The 19,808-nt window shown below is 56.6% G+C and overlaps 1 protein-coding gene and 1 long non-coding RNA gene across 4 annotated transcripts; one reads left to right on the top strand and one right to left on the bottom strand.

Annotated features, from left to right (window-relative positions):
• Positions 1-715: 715 nt before the first annotated feature.
• On the bottom strand, positions 716-18,192 carry Hid1 (HID1 domain containing). 3 transcript variants are annotated; one of them, XM_046449604.2, is made up of 19 exons: positions 18,053-18,192; positions 12,941-13,090; positions 12,251-12,421; positions 11,553-11,666; positions 10,825-10,931; positions 10,466-10,582; positions 8,845-9,067; positions 8,624-8,680; positions 7,508-7,648; positions 7,245-7,335; positions 6,901-7,052; positions 6,734-6,812; positions 5,310-5,474; positions 3,827-4,054; positions 3,358-3,464; positions 2,822-2,902; positions 2,154-2,245; positions 1,829-1,987; positions 716-1,572 (listed from the first exon to the last, which is right to left on the bottom strand). In XM_046449604.2, exons 1-19 carry the CDS (start codon positions 18,116-18,118, stop codon positions 1,509-1,511), a joined length of 2,364 nt encoding a protein of 787 aa, XP_046305560.1. In that variant the 5' UTR covers positions 18,119-18,192; the 3' UTR covers positions 716-1,508. The 3 variants fall into 3 exon arrangements, with proteins under 3 accessions (XP_046305560.1, XP_046305559.1, XP_046305561.1); XM_046449603.2 differs by having other exon boundaries at positions 11,553-11,669; XM_046449605.2 differs by lacking the exon at positions 716-1,572 and having other exon boundaries at positions 1,851-1,987; positions 2,120-2,245; positions 11,553-11,669.
• On the top strand, positions 18,192-19,808 carry LOC131424378 (uncharacterized). The gene is made up of 2 exons (XR_009227254.1): positions 18,192-19,033; positions 19,426-19,808. It is a non-coding gene; the product is annotated as an uncharacterized LOC131424378 (long non-coding RNA).

Genomic DNA, 19,808 nt, shown 5'->3' on the forward strand with positions numbered 1-19,808 from the left:
TTCTGAGCTTCGTGGCATTTGTTCTTGGGGACAGAACTGCTACTCCAGGCATGGTTGGAAGGATGGTCCTCCTGGGCAGTGCTGTGGGCCCGGACAGACCCATTCCTGGGCCCGTCCACTCCTTCCCTTCTCTGATCCAACCCAGGGCTCATGTACCCACCCTCCACCCTCCACCATTAGGACAGTGCCTCCAGGGGACCCTCTGCTGCTGGCTCACCACAGGTGGTCACTGCAGCCTCTGGCAGCTGGTCCCTAGGCCTGCCTGGCCCCCTGAGCCATCAGGTGGAACAGGAAGGTGAGTGAGAAGGCAGGCCTGACAGCCCATCCATCTCCCTGAGCCCAGTGCAAACAGCCGGCTGTGCCCAGGGAGAGGCCCAGAGGCTCAACCCTCCCCTGGGTTCCCACTCCCCGGAAGTGAGGCACCAGCAAACAATGCCCCAGGGCCCCCCAACACTTCCTGGGGCCACCCACGGGGCTGAGAATCAGGCCCTCAGCCTCTCCTGTGTGGGCTTTTCTCTGGGTAGCCACAGTCAAGGGCCTAAACCTACTTGACAGGGCCCAATCCTACTTTCCCACTCGAAATGACAAATGCCAGTTCCTAGTCATTGTTAAGAACCCTCAGGGGACGGACTCTGGGGTACAGAGTCCCCAGCTGCCCTGAAGATAAGGGCCACAGTCTGGCGCCTACCCCCATTCCAAGCACAGAGGCAGAGGCTAGAGAGGGAGGTTTTATTGTGTAAAGTGGCCGATTGTACAGAGCAAAGATTGTACTGACCAGGTGGGGCGAGGGAGACCCAGAGGCCCGAGCGGGGGCCGCTGGAGTGGTGGCACCCCCATCCTCCACACAGTGGGTGGGGCAGGTAGGGTTGACAACTGCCCCCTGGTCCTGCCCAACAGCAAGGCTGTATCCACTGACCCAGGGAATATTAAGGGGACCCTCAATACCCCACTCCAAACCCCTAAAACCCTCAAGAGCCCCCAGTCTGGCTCTGTAGTCGGCCAGCCCCCAGCCCCCTCAGCCAACAGCCTGGTCACACTCCATTTTCCTGTGGGCCCTGGCAGAGATCCGACCTAGAACAAGTGGTTTCAGGGTAGAAGGCCAGGAGGGTTCCCCTAGACCTGCCCAGGTGCCTCAGGACAGCCCACGGCTCCTTGGGCAAACCCATCAGGGCACAGTGACCTGTGGGGCAGCACAGGAGTGTGCAGGCACTGAGGGGTCAGCACAGAAATGTGTCTTGAAGAGGGAGCCAGAACAGGGAGGGAGCTCTGGCAGGACCTGTAGTCACAGAGGCACGAGGCTCCTAGGAGGCCCGTCTGGGGAGAAGGGGGTTAGAACTGGGCTCCATCCTCCCCAGGCATTAGGAGCCCCGGGGCCTGCCACCCAGGAGGACCTGGCCACTCTGCCCACCCCAGGCCATGGTGGTGGTCATTTAAAGCTCAGAAGACCGGGGCAGGGGGAGCAATAGGGACCAGGGGCCCCCACTCCATTTCTCTGCAGGCCTCCATCCTCACACCCGCTGGATCTCAAAGAGCTTCACATCGGTGTCATACCAGATGGGTGGGTCCACATTCCTGCAGAGGAAGTGGGCTGTCACCTTCACAAGGAAGGGAGATGCAAGGTGACAGCCAGCCCAAACCAAACTCTCTTCGTGATGTCCCCCCTGGACAGGGGGTCCAACCCTCAACCAGGAAAGACCACCATGATTGACTGTCTTGACATTAACCCCTCTGTGGATGGGGAGACCCGGAGCCAAGGTCCCTGCTGAGCCCTGCTGGACAGGCTCTCTGGTGGACCCCAGACCCACCCAGGATAGTAAGCAGGGCCCACCTCAGGTAGATGACACCCCACATGTAGGTGCGGAACCACATGGCGGTGCCCGAGTTGGCCTGGTACTTGCGGATGAGGATGGGGTGGGGCACGGGCAGCAGTCCCACCAGGGTGCCGTGCTGCAGGAACCGCAGGATCTCTGACTCGTCCGTCAGGCCCCTACAGGGAGAAGGGGGTCTCCAGCATGCTCAAGTGGACTAGCAGGGCTTGGAGCTCACCCTGGACCTCTGAGGCCCACAGTCCCTGTCACCCCTCCACCCAAACCTGGGCTGGCCCCTTGCCAAAGCCCACCTGCCCGAGCCCCTGAGCCTGCCCAGGCTCTCACTTGTCAATGCAGATCTTCTCCACCTGAGGGACCAGCACCTGCAGCAGCCGCATGATGGTCTGCAAGGGCAGCTTCGACTTCCAGGAGAGGACCTGGGGCAGGGACAGAGCTCTGGGGCTGGGGACCCGGAGCCAGGGGTTCTCTCCCAGCAGGCCATGGCCTACACCCAGCAGGGACCATGAACAGGGACTCTCACTAAGGGGAAGAGCCTTTTGGATGTTAAGCAGTCCCACCGGCTGGTGGCTGTGTGTGTGCCTTTCAGGAGACTGTCTCCTTTAACCCTGGCAATGGTGGGAGCAGGGAGGACATTTATTATCCCATGGCTCTGCCTTCAGTGGGAATGTGAGTGGGAAGTGATCCAGGGGAGGAAATCAGAGGGTGATTTATTCAGACAGTCAGCACAAAAGTGGAACCTGATCCTGCTGGGGACTCGGCCGACAGTGTAGACAGGGGAAGCTGAGCCAAGAGAGGCCACACACGAGGAAGGTCACCAGCTGGAAGGACTGACCCGGAGCCAGAGCCCAGCTCCCATGCCAGAGGCACGTTTGGATACATTTTCATCTCCATCTGTACTGAGCTGTCCCTAGAATCAGGGGACCCCTGACTCAGCTCCCACAGGGCCACCTGCCCACACACCATCCCTGCTCCTCCAGCGCGAGGCCCCTCACCCAATCTGACGTCGGGCTCCACTGGCCACTGGCTGATGGGCTGGACAGTCGACGCTGCTCCCTCCATGCCTGGCTGGACTCCTGGTGCCCAGGGAGGAATGGAAGTGAGGGGCAAGGAAGCGGATACGGGGCAGGGGCACAGGGCAATGAGGTCTCTCCCCTAGACCTCGTGGGGACTTGCTTCCAAAGGAAGGGTAGGCCCAGCCCAGCACCCTTTGCTCTGGGCCCCAGGCCCAACCCAGCTTGGTGACAGGTTTAGGACTAGAGGCTGATGGGACAGGACGGGTAAAGGCCAGCCTCAGATAAGGCTGATGGATGAGAAGGCTGACAGCCAGGGCTTTACTGTGACCAGTAAACAAGGGAGGGGTCTGTGATGGCACCCCCCGAGTCATCAGTGCCAACCCCGATGCCCTAGGCATGACACTTGCTACAGGTGACCCCAGAGTGCCCTGGCCCAGCCCATGCCACAGAGGCCAGGGAGGAAGGCAACACCCAGCCTCACCTGCCTCCCGTGTCCCTGTTGCCCCCTTACCCACCCCCTTGGCTGGGCTGCCTTCTGCCAAGCTCTGCTGGGGCTCAGGCTCCAGGGACCGCAAGGTGCCATCCTCTGACACCTGGGACTTCTCTGTCAGCTTGTCTATGCCTGAGTGGGGCACAGGGGGGACACAGGAGAGAGTGAAGGCCCCTGCCACATGCTCCTTCTGGCCTGGCCCAGGTAGCTCCTTGTCCTCCACATGCTGTAGAGGCACTGCGTCTGATCTCCCCTGGTCCCAGCCCCGTGCCCCCCCCTCCCAGAGCCCACTCCCATCCCAGAAGCCCCGCAGCCACCAGGCCACCCTCCAGGGGCCAACTCTGTGCCTCCACCCTCATTGCTGTTCCCCTTCTCCACCTTGTAGTTCCCGGCAGGGCCATGCCCTTTGCCAGGATGGGGTGACACCCCAGAGATCACGCCCATCCCCCAACCATGCCAGTAGCCACACCCTCTCCCACTTGCCGGTGACGAACCTGGGGTGGCCACCAGGCTGGTCTTGAGGGTGCCCGGCTCTGCAGGGGCAGCAGGGCGGGAACCCTCCATGGAGGCACCCTCCTGGGAACCTGTGCGGGACAAGGGCTCCAGGGTCCGCCGTCGCCGTTGCAGGGCCTTGTGGATGGCGGGCAGGTCAGTGGGCAGGTTGGCCAGCTGGTGGAAGACACTGCGCTTGCGGATGATGGCGTAGACCAGGTTGGAGTTGCCTGTGGGCAGCAGCGCCTGGTCTTAGGGCTGCCGGTTGCCCTCCCCGACCCAATCTGCCAGCTTGGGGGTGGGGGCGGGGTTTGCAGGACAAGAGGGTGTCTTCCCCAGCAGCAGGAGATGGTCCTGGGAGCCCAAGAGAGGGGGCCAGGTCCAGCTGTGTGGGCCAGATGTTACACTGTGGGAAAACGGCTTCCAGACTGAGCTCCCCACATCCCTTCTCAAGACCCAGCACTAAAGGGGAGGTCCCTGGCAAAGTGGGGTGGGCCCCACTGCCCACACCAAGCCAGCTGTTGAATATTCTGAAGTGTTCCCTGAACCAGGGAGCCCAGGAGGATGGGGTCCCCCATTCCCATTCAAGTTCCCCCATGGGGGAAAGTGCTTTCCAGAGCCTCAGTAGCCCCCCAACCAGCCCTGCCTCATACCACGCTCTGCTTTGAGCTCTGCATCCATCCCAGGGCCTCTCTATAGGTCACCCTCCCTCCATAATGCCTCCCACTCGTCCTTCACAGATCAGTGCAAACTTTACTTATTTTGGAAATAATAAGAATTATTGCTAATATGTGAATTGCCAGACATTGTGCCAAGAGCTACCTGTGGGAGCTTTCTGTGCCAACACCCTCTGCAACAGGGACTTCAGTGCTATGTTGTGACCATCTTATAGATAAGGCCACTGAGGCCTTGAGAAGTGGAGTACCGTGTCTAGTCACAAAGCTAGTGAGAGGCAAACCCTGAATTTACACCTGGCAGCGGGGCATCTGTGACACTGGGCAGGACAGCTGCTGGGACAGCTATCAGGGTCTTACCACTCGTCTCCCTGCTATCCAATTTCAGAGGAACCGTTTGACCCAGGTCGGGGGGGTCACATATTTAAAGCCTCCTCTGTGCCTTCCTCTCCAGCTGAGCCACATGGGCAGGAAGCACATCTTTTTTTTTTTTTTTAATTAAACTCAGGAACACTTAACCACTGAGCCACATCTTCAGCCCTTCATTTTTTTAGTTTTTAATTTAGAGACACGGTCTCTCAGAGTTGCTTAGGGCCTCAATAAGATCCTGAGCCTGGCTTTGAACTTGCAATTCTCTTGCCTCGGCCTCCCGAGCCACTGGGATGACAGGTGTGTGCCACCACACCTGGCGGGAAGCACACCTTCATTCCCCACTGTATCGGCCCTCCTTAGGCAGAAAGACAGCCTCACCCACTGGCCATCCTTATCCCTGCCCCAGAGGTCAGGCCAGGGGGTTGGGCCAGAGCCTCACCATCAAACTGGTACTGGATGATGTTGTTGAAGACCTCTAGAAGGAAGAAGACCAGGTGGTGGTTCTGTGCAGCCGAAAAGAGGAACCAGGTGGTGGAGAAGGCCTCCAGCAGGTGCAGCAGCTTGTTGGCAGTCACCATGGACAGGCTCTTGAGGTAGGGCGACACTGCAAGAGAGGCCAGCTCACTCCTGGGCCCCCCACCACCACCCTTAGGCATCCCAGGCCTGGGGGGAAGCACATGCTCCTACTCCCAATCCATCCTGCTCCTGCCTGTGAAGTTCCCTACAAAGTCAGGGAGACAGAGCCTGTAGAGGTCAAGTTCACTCTGGCCATACCTCCTGCAGGCAAGGCACGGACAAGATTGTCCCCATTGTACAGACGAGGAAACTGAAGTTCAGGGAGGCTTATAAACTTGGTCCGAGTTCCCCAGTAATACAATGATAGGGCAGGAAGGGATACAAACTCAGGGCTTTTGGGTCTTTCTAGAATGCCAAGCTGCTGTTATCCTTAATATGTATCTTTTAGCACAGCTTTGTGAGGGGGGATAAAGCCCTCATGTAGTTGGGTCCGTGCACACAACTTGATCTGTGTGTCTCTCGTCTCACATCTTTCTCCCTCACCAGGCTGAGGGCTCAGAGGACAGGGGTGGGCGCTATCTTGTTCACCTATGCCACACCTAGCTGGCACCCAGGTAAGATTTGTGGGATGCAGCCAATATGTGCATGAGTTACCTGAAGACAGTCCTGGCCCTAGAGCCCACAGCCCAGCCAAAGGCATCCCTGGATCCTATACCACCCACCTACCCTGAGGGCCAAACCTGACCACAGACAAGCCAGCCACTGCCGGCCACCACCATCCTCTCCCTGACACCTACACTGAAACCCTTCTGTGCCAGCCCACAGCCACCCACCTGGATGGGCCCAGCCAGCCTGAGGCCTCCCCACCTCCTTTCCCATTCTGCTCACTCTTGTCCTTGCAGGTGGGCAGGGTAAAGGCAGAGAAGAGGTGGCTTTGACATTCCTCACTATGACCCCAAATCTTCCCTGTCCAATACAGTAGCCATGAGCCACATGTGGACATTAAGCACTTGAAATACAGCTAGTCCTGAGATGTGCCATATGCGTGGACCACAAGATTTTGAAGACTAGGTGTAGGACAGAATGTAAAAGACCTCATTAATAATTTTTGTGTCGGTCACATGTTGAGATGATGGTATTCTGGTTATGGTGGCTTAGGTAAATACATCATAAATCTTCTGTCACCTGTGCCTTTTGTGTTTTTTTAATATAGTCCTAGAACATTTCACAGTACACAAGTGGCTTGCATTGTTTCTATGGGATGGAGCAAGTTGGAGCAGGGAGACATGGCCTGTGGCCTGGCGCCACCTGGTGGTGGGCCTGGGGAAGGCGGGCTCAGGCCCTTACCATTGACCACGATGGTGAGGAGGCAGTCAAAGAGGGGCTGCAGCCTCTGGTGGCCGCTGGTGACGATCTTGTGGAATACCTGTGCAGGGACAGAGAGGGGCATCATGGGGTGCCCGCCACCCCCAGACTCACTAAGAGGACATCACTCCCATGCGCCCAGCCCTCACCACAATGAGCAGGTCTGCGTGGGTGCCAGTGAAGACAGGTATGTCCATGGGCACACGCACTGAGTAGGGCTTGTTCAGCCGCACCCCGAAGTTCCGCTCCCCACTCAGGAGCAGCAGGATGAAGACGCCGATGTGCATCAGGCCCACCCGAGCTGCAGCACGCGGCACAGAGGTCACACAGGGTGGTGGTGGGGAGCCCAGGACAGGGGTGCATCTTGGGGGGTGGAGGGAATCCCTCCTGGGAGGTCAGGACGCCAGACCTGAGCTCCTGGGAGGCAGGACAGACTGGCAGGACCCCACCCATCTGCAGGAACCCCCAGTACCTCATGCCCACCCCATCTTACACTGATCTGCTCGTGCATCATTGAGGAAGTAGAGGATGGGAACCAGGATGTCCAGCACATCACTGCTCTTCAGCACAAAGAAGAGAAATTTCTGGAGCAAGTGAGGAAACAGGCAGGCTGGGTCAGTGGAAGGAGCCACTGTACCCCATCTCCTCCTCCAGGTTAGAGAGACCCCAAAGCTCTCTCTGTCCTTGGGATAAATGGACACAGCCTGAGCCCATGAGCCCCTTCTATAGGTCTCCATTCCCTCTCCATCTGCCCACCTTGTTGAAGTCACAGAGCTTCCAGAAGAGGACCAGCAGCTCTTGGTGGAACTGGATCTTCTTGGTGGAGTTGGGCAGGTAGGTCTGGAGCAGGGGGTTGGACAGCAGCCGGGCTATGCCCTTGAGAATGAACTGAAAGTCCTGGGAGGGAGGGAGCAGGGGTCTGTGGAGTCTGGCTCCTCCTGGCGTTGGCTTCCTGTCCAGGCGCCCCCCCCCCAATGCTTTGTCACTTTCCTACATCCCATCCAACCCCCAGAGCTTAAGGGACCCAGTTTCTGACATTATCAATAGGGTCTAAGGGTGGACCCCTCAGGAAGCTGAGCCTCTGCCCCACCCTCGGCAGACCACAGGCTCCCCTGTTCCCAGGTTACCCGCCCTCTAAACAGACTGCTGCTCCTGGTGACCCCACACGCACACCCTAAACGAGGTCCCTGCCCACCTGGACTTTGTTTTTGTTTTTGTGCTGCTAGGGATTAAACCCAGGGGCACTCTACCACTGAGCTTCATCCCCAGCCCTTTTTATTTAATTTTTATCACTTTGATACGGGGTCTTGCTAAGTTGCCAAGACTGGTCTTGAACTTGCGATCCTCCAGGTGGGCTTGTTGACAGGTGCCATCATTCCACACTGCTTCCCAAATATCCCTTCCTGTCACCCCATCACACGAAGAGCATATGGGGTTTTCAGAGCACCCACCAAAAGCTGGGCTGTCTCTGCTTTTATCCTCACAAGTGGAGACAGCTATGGGTCTCATCCAGTGGCAGAAGTCAGGGCTCTGGGAGCATAAGCACATCCCCATGGACACAAGACACACGCACTCCGGTCTGCCTGGTCTTTAAGTTCACTGTTCACCGTCATGTCCCCCACCTCGGAAACTACCTGAGAGCCACCTCCTCCTGGAAGCCTTCCCAGTTACTCCCACCCAGTTGAGGCCACTGGCTCTTCCTACAACTGGAAACCCCCAAAGTCCCATCCTCACTATTTAACCTGGGGGTGGCACAAGTTTGCAGAGACCATGGTTCCTTTGTACAGGGGCCAGTACTCCCTCCACCCCCAACAAAGCCAAAGTGATTGTGGGAGATGCACAGTAGGAATCCAAGGGCAGGGTGTGACTCACCTCCTCCCGGTGGATGCGGGACAGGTAGTTCACAAACAGGTTCTCGGGCCCTGGAGGCTGTCAAGAGTGAAGTCCATGGTGAGCTGGTCCTTACCCCAGCCTGGGTGGCAACAGCAGTGTCCCTCCTAAGGCACACCTCAAGGTGCCTCCTGGGTGTCTGTTGCCCAGGGCCTCTGCCCACAGCCCCAGCAGGGCAGCAACCCTCTCCCCGTCAGCCTTACGTCGGCATCGTCCATGGCAGTGCCTGTGGTGGTGCCATCCACAGTGGGGCTGGTGCTGGTGGCGCTGTCGTGGTCCAAGGTGACAATGAGCACCTGGGCAGCCTCCTCCACCAGGGGCTCCCGGTAGTCGGAGAAGAGCAGGTGGTTGTAGGGGATCCCGTAGCCCACGGGGTCATAGGCACACACGGTGTTGAGGAGGGAGGTGAAGAGAGGCAGTGCGTGTCTGCGAGGGAGAGAGGGCAGGGCTGCAGGCCACCCCTCAGGCCAGCACTCCAGCCACCCCCAGGGCCACCTCACTCAATAAGCGCCAGGGTCAGGTTCCAGGCTGGCAGCCAGGGAGCACAGCCACGAGCTTGTCCCTCTGAGTGGGAAAGGCCCTGTTCAGCTATGCCCACCTCCAGCTCTGACCTGGGCCAAGCTTGGCTGAGGACAGAGGGATCTGTCTCCCAGAGCGTGAGGGCCACTGGTGAAGGACTTCCTGTAGGGAAGCATGTTCAACCCCTAGCTTCTCAGTGGGCAGAACCCCTCCATGAGGCTCAGAGAAGGGGCCAGAGGCCCAGGGAGAAGGTGAGCTTCCCCCTGGGGAGCAGAGCCCCAGCCCCATCACCTGGCTCCAGGCCACGGAATGACTTGAATCAGATTCGTTTGATGTCAGGGTTCAAGCTCCTCATCTTACAGGTGAGGAAACTGAGACCCAGGGAGGTTAAGTGAGTGACAAAGGTGGCAGTTTGCCTGATAAGGCTGCGTGTGAGAAAGAAAACTCTGGCCAGCCTTTGACTGGCTGGGAAAGGGGGTCAGCCGCAAAGTGGGGCAGGAGGCCAGGAAAACCCGAAAGAGGAGGTGTGCCATGTTACATAGGGGTCAGAGCCTGGAAGCAAGAAGGCCAGCCAGCAGCCTTTGGGCACCAATGCCTGCACTGCCAGTGCAGCCTGGGCACAGCTGGAGGTACCCAGCTGGAGCATGTCCACCTGCACCAAATAACCTACCACGTGGCTGTGTGACACCAACACATACCCCAAAGTGCCCCCGTAGTCCAAGAGTGCCCCCACGTGGGCTTAGCTTCCTCACACATCAGGGTAGATCACCCCACCCCAAGTCCCCACCCACTGTCCCCACAGGGCAGTCACAAGCCACTTGCAGCTAATGAATGTGCCTGGTCTGAATTGAGAAGCACTGGAAGTGTAAACTACACACTGGACTTTGAAAAAGTAGCTTGAGAAAGTGAATGTAAAACACCTCAATTTTGTCAACTGATTGCATGTTAAGTGCTGATATTTTTAATAGTTTGAATTAAATCACATATATTAGTAAAATTAATTTGACCTGTTTCTTTTTCACTTCTTAGATCTTATAACTGCACATGCGATTCACATCCCACTGCACAGCATAGCTGTACATGGAGGACCTGGATACCTGGTCAGCCAGGGGTCCCCAGTTCCTGTCCCAGTCACTCCAAGGAGACACTGAACTGCATTGGTATCAAGTGTGGTTAAGTTACAGTTCTCCACCACCAGGGGACAGCATCTACCCCTCAAAGAAGAACTGGGGGCTGGAACTGGTCTCAGTTCAGGGGTGCCTGGAACAAGGAAGACACTGGAAAGAAAAGCCAGGGGTCCCTCACCTGTTCTCCGTGGAACAAAAGAACTGAACCCATGGGTTGGTACTGCCACCTTCTGAAGCTGGGGGCAGGTACATGGCCTCAGAGAAGCACGTCAGCAGCAGTTTCAGCAGCTCCATCCTGGGGGATGGTTGATGGGAACAGGACACCTTAGGATCTCCATCCCCTCTAGGAGGGGGCTGCCCACCCTGGCCGGAACCCCTGCCCAGGTCCATAAAAACAAATGACCCCACACTCCTGTAAGGCCACAGCTGGATGGAAGTGGAGAGGGTCTCCTTGGAAGACCCCATGGGTCTCTGAGTTGTGCGGGAGCCCAGCCAGGCTCCAGCTATGCCGAGGGCTCCTGCCTGAGCCTCGCTCACCGGTTCATGTCGTGGATGTAGTTAGGCTGCGGGGAGTGGGCAAAGCCCACACCAGCCTCCCAGATGTATTCACAGCTGTCCAGGGAGTGGACATCCTCTGCTGAGTCCTGGGAACAGGGACAGAAAGAGAATGGGTGGGAGGTCACAAGGTGCATGGCGGTATGTGACAGAACCTGTCTAACCCAAGCTTCCTGCCATTCCAGGGGCAGTAACCCTTGAATCCTCCTAAAGACACCCTCAAAACACCCTGGGTCCCAATGTACAGGGAGGAAATGGATGTTCTTAGGTGGCTTAAGAATTACTTTTCAAACACTTACATGGATTGTTTTTACTTGCTTGGTACAGTTTGAGACAGGAAGGGAGGGAGGGGCAGGGATAGGTGTCCCCAGTGGTGGGAAGGCAAGGAACACTCAAGGTCAAGCCCACGGACCACAGGAAATGAGAAGGCCAGTCCTGCTGGGTCCCTACTCCCCTACCCACCTCGTGCACACTAAGACAATGGAGGCCTATGCACAGCCGCCCAGAGGCAGTGGGCAGGGCCAGGCACCAGCTGGCTCCTCTCCAGTATACCAGCCACCACCCCCAGCCGGGACGTGCGTACCAGGCGGTCCAGCTCTCCTGAAGCACCCCAGCTCTGCTGACTGCATCCTATCCAAGGGGACTTTACGTGGCCCTGCCCCAACCCAGGGCCAGAGCCCACCCTTGTGGGGATGGCGGTGGGGCCTTACCACCGTGCTCCTGCGGTGGCTCTGGACTGTGAAGTCTGGGCAGAAGAGCAGGTCGGCGATGGCTAGGAGCAGGGACTCGGCCAGGGGACGGGCATTCTCATCCTCCTCCTCACCCTGCTGGGAAGGCAGGCTGCCTCAGTAGTGGCTGGCCAAGGAGAGGGGGACCCAAGGCTTGAGGGATGGTGGGGGACAGGAACTGGGTCCCTGCAGGCACCCGAGGGCAGAGGGATGGAGGAAGAGGAAGTAGACTTCTGCTCATGCCAAACCTCCCATGGCAGGAGGCAGAGCAGGGAAAGGGGCTAAGAACGGAGAGGAAACCTCCCCACTGACTGGGGTGCCAGGTCAAGGGCTCGGCCCTGCTGGGAATCACGAGGCCTCACCCCTCTGCCCTTAGCTGGAGACGAACCCAGGGTGCAAGGGGAGATGACAGCATGGCACTCTCTGCCCTCTGAAGGCCCAGCTCCCTGCTCCTGCCTCTGCACAGTTACCCCTGCTCTCAGCTCCCCTCCTCAGCCTTCATCCTCCAGGTTATAGGGACAGAGACCCCCACGGGAGAGGAGGCCAGGACCCAAGGAGGCATCACTGACCCCCATCCTTAGCAGCACCCCCCACTCCCGCCCCCACACTTCCAAATGCCAGAAGAGGTTTGGAGGAATGTGCCCTGTCACCTCCCAGCCACCCTGGCCAGGCCCACAGACCCCTCCTCGTCCTGCCCCGGGCACTGTGGACCAGAAGAAGCCCCTCCAGTCGGGGTCCTCGAAGATGTAGGGCAGCACGCGGGTGAGCAGCCGGCTGCAGTTTAGGACAACCTGCTTCTCCTTCTCCGAGTGGCAGCCACTCTCAGCTCCCTGCACCAGCTTCTCCACAGCCTGTGGGGAGCAGCACAGGGCACGTGGGGTGGGGACCAGGTTGAGGGGACCCCAACTGCAGAGGGTCAGAGGCCCCACCGGGCAGGGCCATCTCTGCTGATGGGATCAGCCGGCCCGGGAGGACCTGGGTGTGGGTCAGAGCAGCCCAGAGCATCAGAGAAACAGAGCTTGGGCCACCACCTGATGGCCAAGACCTTGTAAGTGACAACACCTGTCTCGGCCTCAGTCTCCTCATCTGTAAAGTTGTGACACTAATAGTGCCACCTCACAGGGTGAGCGAGTGAGCTGACTTGTGCAGAGTGCTCGGCAAGGCTTGGCGGAGGTCTCTAAACTGTGGCTGCCATACTCACTTTCCCCAAGGGGAGGGCCACAGGGCAGGGGGACTGAGTGAAGCCTCAGGAGCACCGTGACCTGGGGGTGGGATGTCCTGGGTTCCTGTCCTCTCCCACTGCAGGCTGAGCCATCATCAGCCACTCTGGGGAGGGCAGGAGTGGCAACGTGGGGCCAGGCAGCCCTTACCTTGTAGCACAGGGTGGCCAGGTTGGAGGGGGACTCTTCCCGCACAGCCCGGATCTCTGCCGCCGGCACCAACGCAAAGACATCCTGCACTGAGGTGGCTGTGTCTGCCCAGAACTGGTCCCAAAAGGCGTCATCCGTGGCTTCCACAGGCTGTGGAAGTGTCCAGTGTCCAGACTGATACAACCCCTCGCCAGTGGGGACACAGTTTACCCAAATCGTGGCCAGAAGAGATCCCAAGAGTGAAGCCACAGCCCCCTACTCCATCCCAACTGTTGCCCGGGAGTCTCCCCAAATGGTTGATGGACGTGGATCAGCTACCACAGCCCTGGCCAGCACAGCCAGGCTTAGAATGTGCACTCCAGGGATCAACTGGCCACTGCATCCAGCAGGCTGCGTGTCCTGCCTGTGTCCCCATCCTCCTCTGGCAGGGAATGCTGTCCTGGCCAGCTGACACAATCCCCAGCCATACCACTAGGTCCTAGACCCATGGAAACATGACAGTGGGGACATGTGCTCCATTTCCTCTCCCCCTCAGCCTCCTCTCTCTCAGCATGCCCCCCCAGGTGCCAAATCTAGGACTGATGACCCCACACATGTGCCCCCGCTCAGTTCAGTTCTCTCTCCAGGGCTCCTGCCTCCAAATTTACCTCCTTCAATCCTGTCTCGACACTGTCCCCAACCCATGTGCTAAATAAAGCACAGAGACCTATGGGGGCTCCCTGATGCCCACTGGACCAAGTCCAAACCTTGGCCCAAAGTCAGCCAAGACCTGCCTTACACATGCTTGCACACACATAATGCGTGCAAACAGATTTACACAAACACACACACACTTGCATCTGTGTCTGTTACCCTAGGACATAACCCTGATAGCTCTTGTCTTTTCCATCACCCAGGCGTCCCTTTCCTTAGCACACTTCCCCCATTTCAACACTGCTCCAAAGTCCCCCAGGCCCTATCAGAGCAATATGCCTTAGACTCACGTGCTCCTTGAATCATGCAGACCGTCGCTCAGGCAACCAAGGCAACTAATTTGAATAATGAATTTCACTTTTAGAAATCTCTCCCATGGACATAATTGGAGATGTGACATATGAAGATATTTACTGTTATTACAACAATGTTTCAGTCATTGTTGGAAACAGTAGATAGTTGGAACTAAATAGCCATTCGTTGGTGACTACTTAAAAATCTAAGGCACATCCATAGAATGGAATGTTATGCAGCCATTTTCAAAGATATTAACTACTGGAAAATATAGCACAACATTTTGTTTTAAAAGACAAGTTATCAAACTATCTATAGGATGATCATAATTTTATGTTTAATTGCATATGAATAAAAGGTTAGAAGATGAGGTAGCAGGATTTTAGTTAAGGCAACAATCTCTTGGGAAGTTTTATAATTTTTTGGTTGAGCACCTGCTTTTTTCCTTCTGCATGCTCATCTGTGGGAGCCTAGGACTCTCTCTATTTGGGCTCCTTTGAAGGTCATCTCCTCCGAGATGCCTTCCCTGGTTGATCCCATCAACATAACCTTTTTTTTTTTTTTCCCCCTTCTCAGAAACCCCAGGGATCATAAAGCCTGATGGCCTGGCTACCTGAACTCTACACACATTATTCTTGTTATCAGAATTAATATACATAAATATATATATATATATATATATATATATATATATACACACATATTTATATAGATAAGTTTTTTTAATAAAAAAATAATTCTGTCCTCTGGAGCCTCTTCAAGTCTCCTGCCCCCACCCCTGTTCTTCACAGTTCCCAACTTGGGTCCAGGCACACTTGCCTTGAGCCCTTAGTCCCCAGCCCTACTTCTCTGACCTTGCAGTTGAGGCATAGGGCCAGTATTCAGACAGCATTTTTTCAGCTGAATTTGTAATCAGGCCTGGCAACCCCTTCAGCCAGGGAGTCTACCCAAACTCAGAGCTGGGGTTGCAGGCCTCACCAAGGTTGACACAGACCCTAGTCCACTGCCTGAACAAAGACCCCCACCCCGAGGGACCTATAAGGTAACTTGTGGCTCTGGCCCTCAGGACAGGCCTGACATAGCCACTACTCAGTCCCAGAACTGGTAGAGCAAGTTAGCTGTGGGTAGAAGAACAAAGGCCAAAGGAGGGGCCCTCGAGCTGGGGTTCACTGGTCCTCAGGCCCCCAGTCCAACAGCTCTCAGATATGCAACTGGGGTATAGGAACATGACACTCCTGTCCAGATGGCCCGGGACCAGAGTGGCGTGGGGCCAGAACCTAGGTTCTCCCCCATCTGGGAGCACCTCTGGGAAGCTGCCACCTCTGACATTTTGCCCACCTCCCAGGTAGCCATTACCCCCTTAAAGGGGAAGAGTCCAGTTGAACATCAAGCAGACATGACCTCTGACCTAGCTCATCAGGCAAGCATCATCTGAGAACTGAATTCAAAAGGAAGGCAGAGACTTAGGATGGGACTGGGGAGGCCCAGGGAAGCCCCCTTCTAGACACAGAAGAAAGATCTCTTCAGGAACAGGTTCTGCCTCCCATTTCCTCAGCTTCGACCTCCTCTCCTAGTCCCATCGCAGTTTAGACATTGGTATTTGGTGACCATTCCTGACCCTACCAGGCTGATACTACAGCATTAGCCAGGATCACTGGAGCCCTTTGGGCTTCTGAGAGCTCCTACCTCAGTGATCCCAGCTAGCCTCCACCCAACTCCAGGAAGCTTTCTTTGGAAAAAGCATTTTTGCTCTGGCCCCTGATGCTAAGGGCACAGAGAATGAACTTCCCTACCCAGAAACCAGGTATTCCTAATCTGGTTTGCCAGGTGCCCTATCAGGCCAGACACCCATTCAGGCCTAGAGGACCAGCTATAGCTTTTGACAGTCTCTTGTTGGGGGCAGAAACTAATAGAAAATAGTGCTCCAGCCTGCTAAGTATGACCTGTCCTGAAAGCCTGTGTCACCATAACATTCATATGTACATTGTGTGCACATGTGTGAACATGCACATCCCACCCCACTAGGTCTCCTCTGGCCTGCAGCAGAGAATCCCCAAACATGCAGGATCTTGGAGGGAGTCTCAAGTCGAGAGACGCCACCCTCCAGGGACCTACCTACTCTAGGAAAGGATCAAGAAACAAAGCCAAAGCTGCTGGCCCTCAGGTCTAAGGTCAGGCCTGGCCCAGGGCTGGCTGATGGAGCAGGAAGAAAACAGGATGCAGAGCAGGAAGGCAGAGAAGGCCAAGCAGCAGCAAGCTCAGGCCTGGGCCACAGTAAAGGGTGCTGGGTCCACTTGTCTGCTACCCAAAGCACAGCGTCTGAGAGCCTGAAATCAGAGATCATCCTGTGGACAACTGAATCTCTCAGGAACACTGAGTAAGTAAAGTCCAGGCTGACTATTTGGGAGCTTGTTCTCACACCCAGGCTGCCCCCAAAAGATCACTCTGCAGGGTCCAAGACTTTGGTCACTGAGGTCTCTTCCTCCAGACAGCCAGACCCTCTCCCACCTGCAGAACCCCAGTGCTGTCCCAAAGGAGGCCCCAGCTGGTCTCCAGTCTACTCCAGGTCCTAGTCCAAACCTCACTGTCCTCAGCTGGGAAACAGAACAGCACAATCTCACAAGGCTATAGCCAGGGACAGATAGAGGAAGGCTGTGTTTGGAGGAGGGGACCTGAACAGGTAGGAATCCAGACCACTGCAGATCCTTTGGGACCTGGTGAGCTCGCCCTGCTGGCCTGGCAAAGGACCCAGCTGCTGAGCCACATTCATGCAGCAAGGTGACTCCTCACCAGGAGGGTAAACACAGGAACCACCCCCCAGCCCCACACTGAGAGGAAGGCTTACATGTCACAGACCTAATGCCCCATCCCAAAGCTTCAGAACCAGGCAGGAGCCAGGGGGATGGAGAGAAGCAGGTCTGGTTTTTATCAAGAGCCTCTCAGCTGGGGCTAGAGACTCGCCATGGGTCCTGGGCATTTGCTGAGCGCCTGACCTTCCCAGCGCAGGGATGAGAGTGTGGGAGCAGAAGTTCAGACTCTGGGGCTGTGATTGACTCGCTGTGAGTAGATGGCTTTCTCTACCCCACTCTAATTGCCAAGAGCAAGAGAGAGCCCTGAGAATAGCAGGGTGGGGGTGCCCCCCCAATGGCAATAAATCCAGAGCCTTTGCAAGCGAGGGACCTAGGGAGTCAGGATTAGGCATCTCGTTGGCTAGAATGGCCTGATTCAAGGGGCAAGGAGAGAAGTGGTGGGCAGGGCAGCAGCCTTGCTGAAGCCAGGTGGTTTGCTTTGGGGACAAGGAGGTGGTCCCCTGTGCCACTTGTGGACTCAGTGGAGAGTGTGTAAGTATTGACTAGGCTGAAAGGTACCCTCAGCTCCCTTGACAGCAGACCAAGGACAATCCCGTCTCCATCCCCAAAACAGAGAACATAGGATTCCAGCAACATCCATCCACTCCACAGAGCCTGAAGAAGGACTCCCCGGAGTGGTCCACTGCCGTGAAACTGGGGCTCTGTATGCTTGAGGACGGGTCCCCTTGCCAGGCTGCCGCGCTGCCCACCACTCTTTGCGTGTTCCTAGGAAGACCTGGGCCTTCCCTGGCCGCAGGCATCGACCGGGGCCCAGCGAGGCCGCTGCTGCCGCGCACCAGCTGTTTTCGCGACCCAAGGCGGGCGCGGGCCCGGCTTTGTTTGCATTGAGTCAGCCGGGGTTGTGCGTCCGGGACCCGTGGGCACCGAAGGGCAGGGAGGGAAGCAGAGCGGCGGATGGGTGGGTGGGAGTGGGGGGATAGGCTGACGATGCGAGGCTGAGAGCGCTGGGGGGCGGGCGAGGAGGGCAGACAGCAGCATCGCCGGCTCGGGGAGAGGCACACGTCAGCCTAAGGTGGCAGCAGCAGCTGCGGGAAGAGAGGTGTTCCCGGGAGAGGAGACTGAGGTGGGGGGCTAGGGCCAGGGGATGGAGCCCTGCGGTACAGGCCAAGGGGTCTCGCTCCCACGCTGTCCTCTGCGTCACCCTCTGGACCAGCCTGTCGCCCCATCTCCCCGGGAGCCAAGTTCGCGCAGCCCCCGGCCCTGCCCAGCCCCCAGCCCAGCAGGTGGATGGGGAGGCTGGGGCCCCGGAGCGCACCTGCGTCTTGGTGGTGAGCTGGATCACCGCCTTCCGGAAGTTCAGCTTGGAGTCTGCGGATCCCATGTCGCTGGAGCCCGCTTCGGCCCGACCCCCGCTCCGACTCTAGCCCGGGCTTCGACTCGGGCTCCGGCTCGGGCTCCGGCTCCAGCTCCGCCGCCCTGCTGTTCTCGCAGGAGCGGAGCCGCGCACCCCGCCCGCCGCCTGGCGTCGGCCCCGCCCCTCGTGGCTCCGCCCCGCAGCCCCGCCCTCCCTTGGCTCCGCCCCTCGCACCTGCCGCTGGGTCTACACACAGCTGCCGGCTCTGCCAGAACCCGCCCAGCTCGGACCGGTGGTACCTCCGCGCCTTTCCCCCTGCGTCCGAGCGTTGTCCCCGCTCCGTCTCCCTCACCGCCACTCAGTCCCCAGGACCCGAAAACCTCCCAAATCTCGTCCCCCGCCTCCGCCCCAACCTGACCCTCACTCTCTATCTAAGCTGGGGGCGCATTCCCGTCGGCCCTCTCCACAGTTTCCTCCTTTTCAATCCGTCTTTCTCATTCTTTTTCCTTTTTTTTTCTGATCACTATTTCTCTTCGTCCCCTTTTCTCTGACCTGTCAAACCCACGTGTCCAGACAAACCCGCAGTTACTCCGAGCACAAGCTGCAGACTTAGCCCTCGGTTCTGTTGGAAGGTGTCACCGCCCCAGGAAAGACACTTCGCGGCTTCATGAGAGCCAGAGGTCACTGTGGGTCTGGACCCCTCACAGGCCACCTGACTTCCCTGGAATACTTTGAGGCCCATTCAATTCAACAAGTGTGTTGGGCGGCTGGTGTTTACCAACACCGTGTCAGGGACGGGAGCACACGCAGCCCGAGGCACAGAGCCTGCCCTGAAGAGCGAACAGCTGGGAAGAAATGAGGGCAGAATTACTCAAGGACAACCTAAGCATCCGATAGAGGCAAATTATTAACAACAACAACAACAAATATCTACCTCCTGAGGTAGGTACTGTCATCCCCCTTTTACACTTGGGAAAACTAGGCTAAAAGCAGTTCAGTCGTTTTCCCAAAGCCACAGAGCTAATAAGGAATAAATCCAAAAAAAGCAAATAGAGCCCAGCTCCAAAAGAGGCTGCACTTTTCCCACAACATTGTCTTAAATGCTGTGCCTAGAAGCCTCTGAAGGTCCTGGATGCTTCAAAAGGAGGTAACATTTATCTTAAACTGGAATCCCACAGTAAAAAGGAATGTACCATCAAGTCAGCATCTGGGGTGTGAATGCAGGGTGGAGCAGGTGGAGAGGTGGGGAGGAGGGGGCAGGGGTGTTGCGGGTTCACCAGAAAAGCAGGCTAGACAGGGAACAATCACAGGGTAACTCTATCTTTCCTCCACAGTGTGCTGTCCTTGTTTGAAACAAAATTCTTGGCAGATCCAATGGCTTTTCTAATCACTCCAAGAAAATGAATGAATAGTTCTTTTATTGGGCCTTAAAAAATATATAATCCATTCTACAAATTGCTCAACCCCAGTTCAGGTCAGAGTGACATTAAAAACTCTGAATCACAGTTGTTAGGAATATGCAAATAGAAACCATAAGATAATGCTACATTACTGAATGGAATGATTTAAAAGGACACTGACAATATCAAATGCTGACAAGGATGAGGAGCAACTGGAACTCTCTCATACGTTGTTGGTGGGAATGCAAAATGGAAATACTTCTTTGGAAAATAGTCTGGTGGTTTCTTAAAAAGTTAAATATATATTTATTATGCAA

The sequence above is a fragment of the Marmota monax genome, unplaced genomic scaffold (genome assembly GCF_021218885.2).
Source record: "Marmota monax isolate L192 unplaced genomic scaffold, Marmota_monax_Labrador192_F-V1.1 WCK01_AAM20220418_F8-fsc00292, whole genome shotgun sequence".
NCBI lineage: Eukaryota > Metazoa > Chordata > Mammalia > Rodentia > Sciuridae > Marmota > Marmota monax.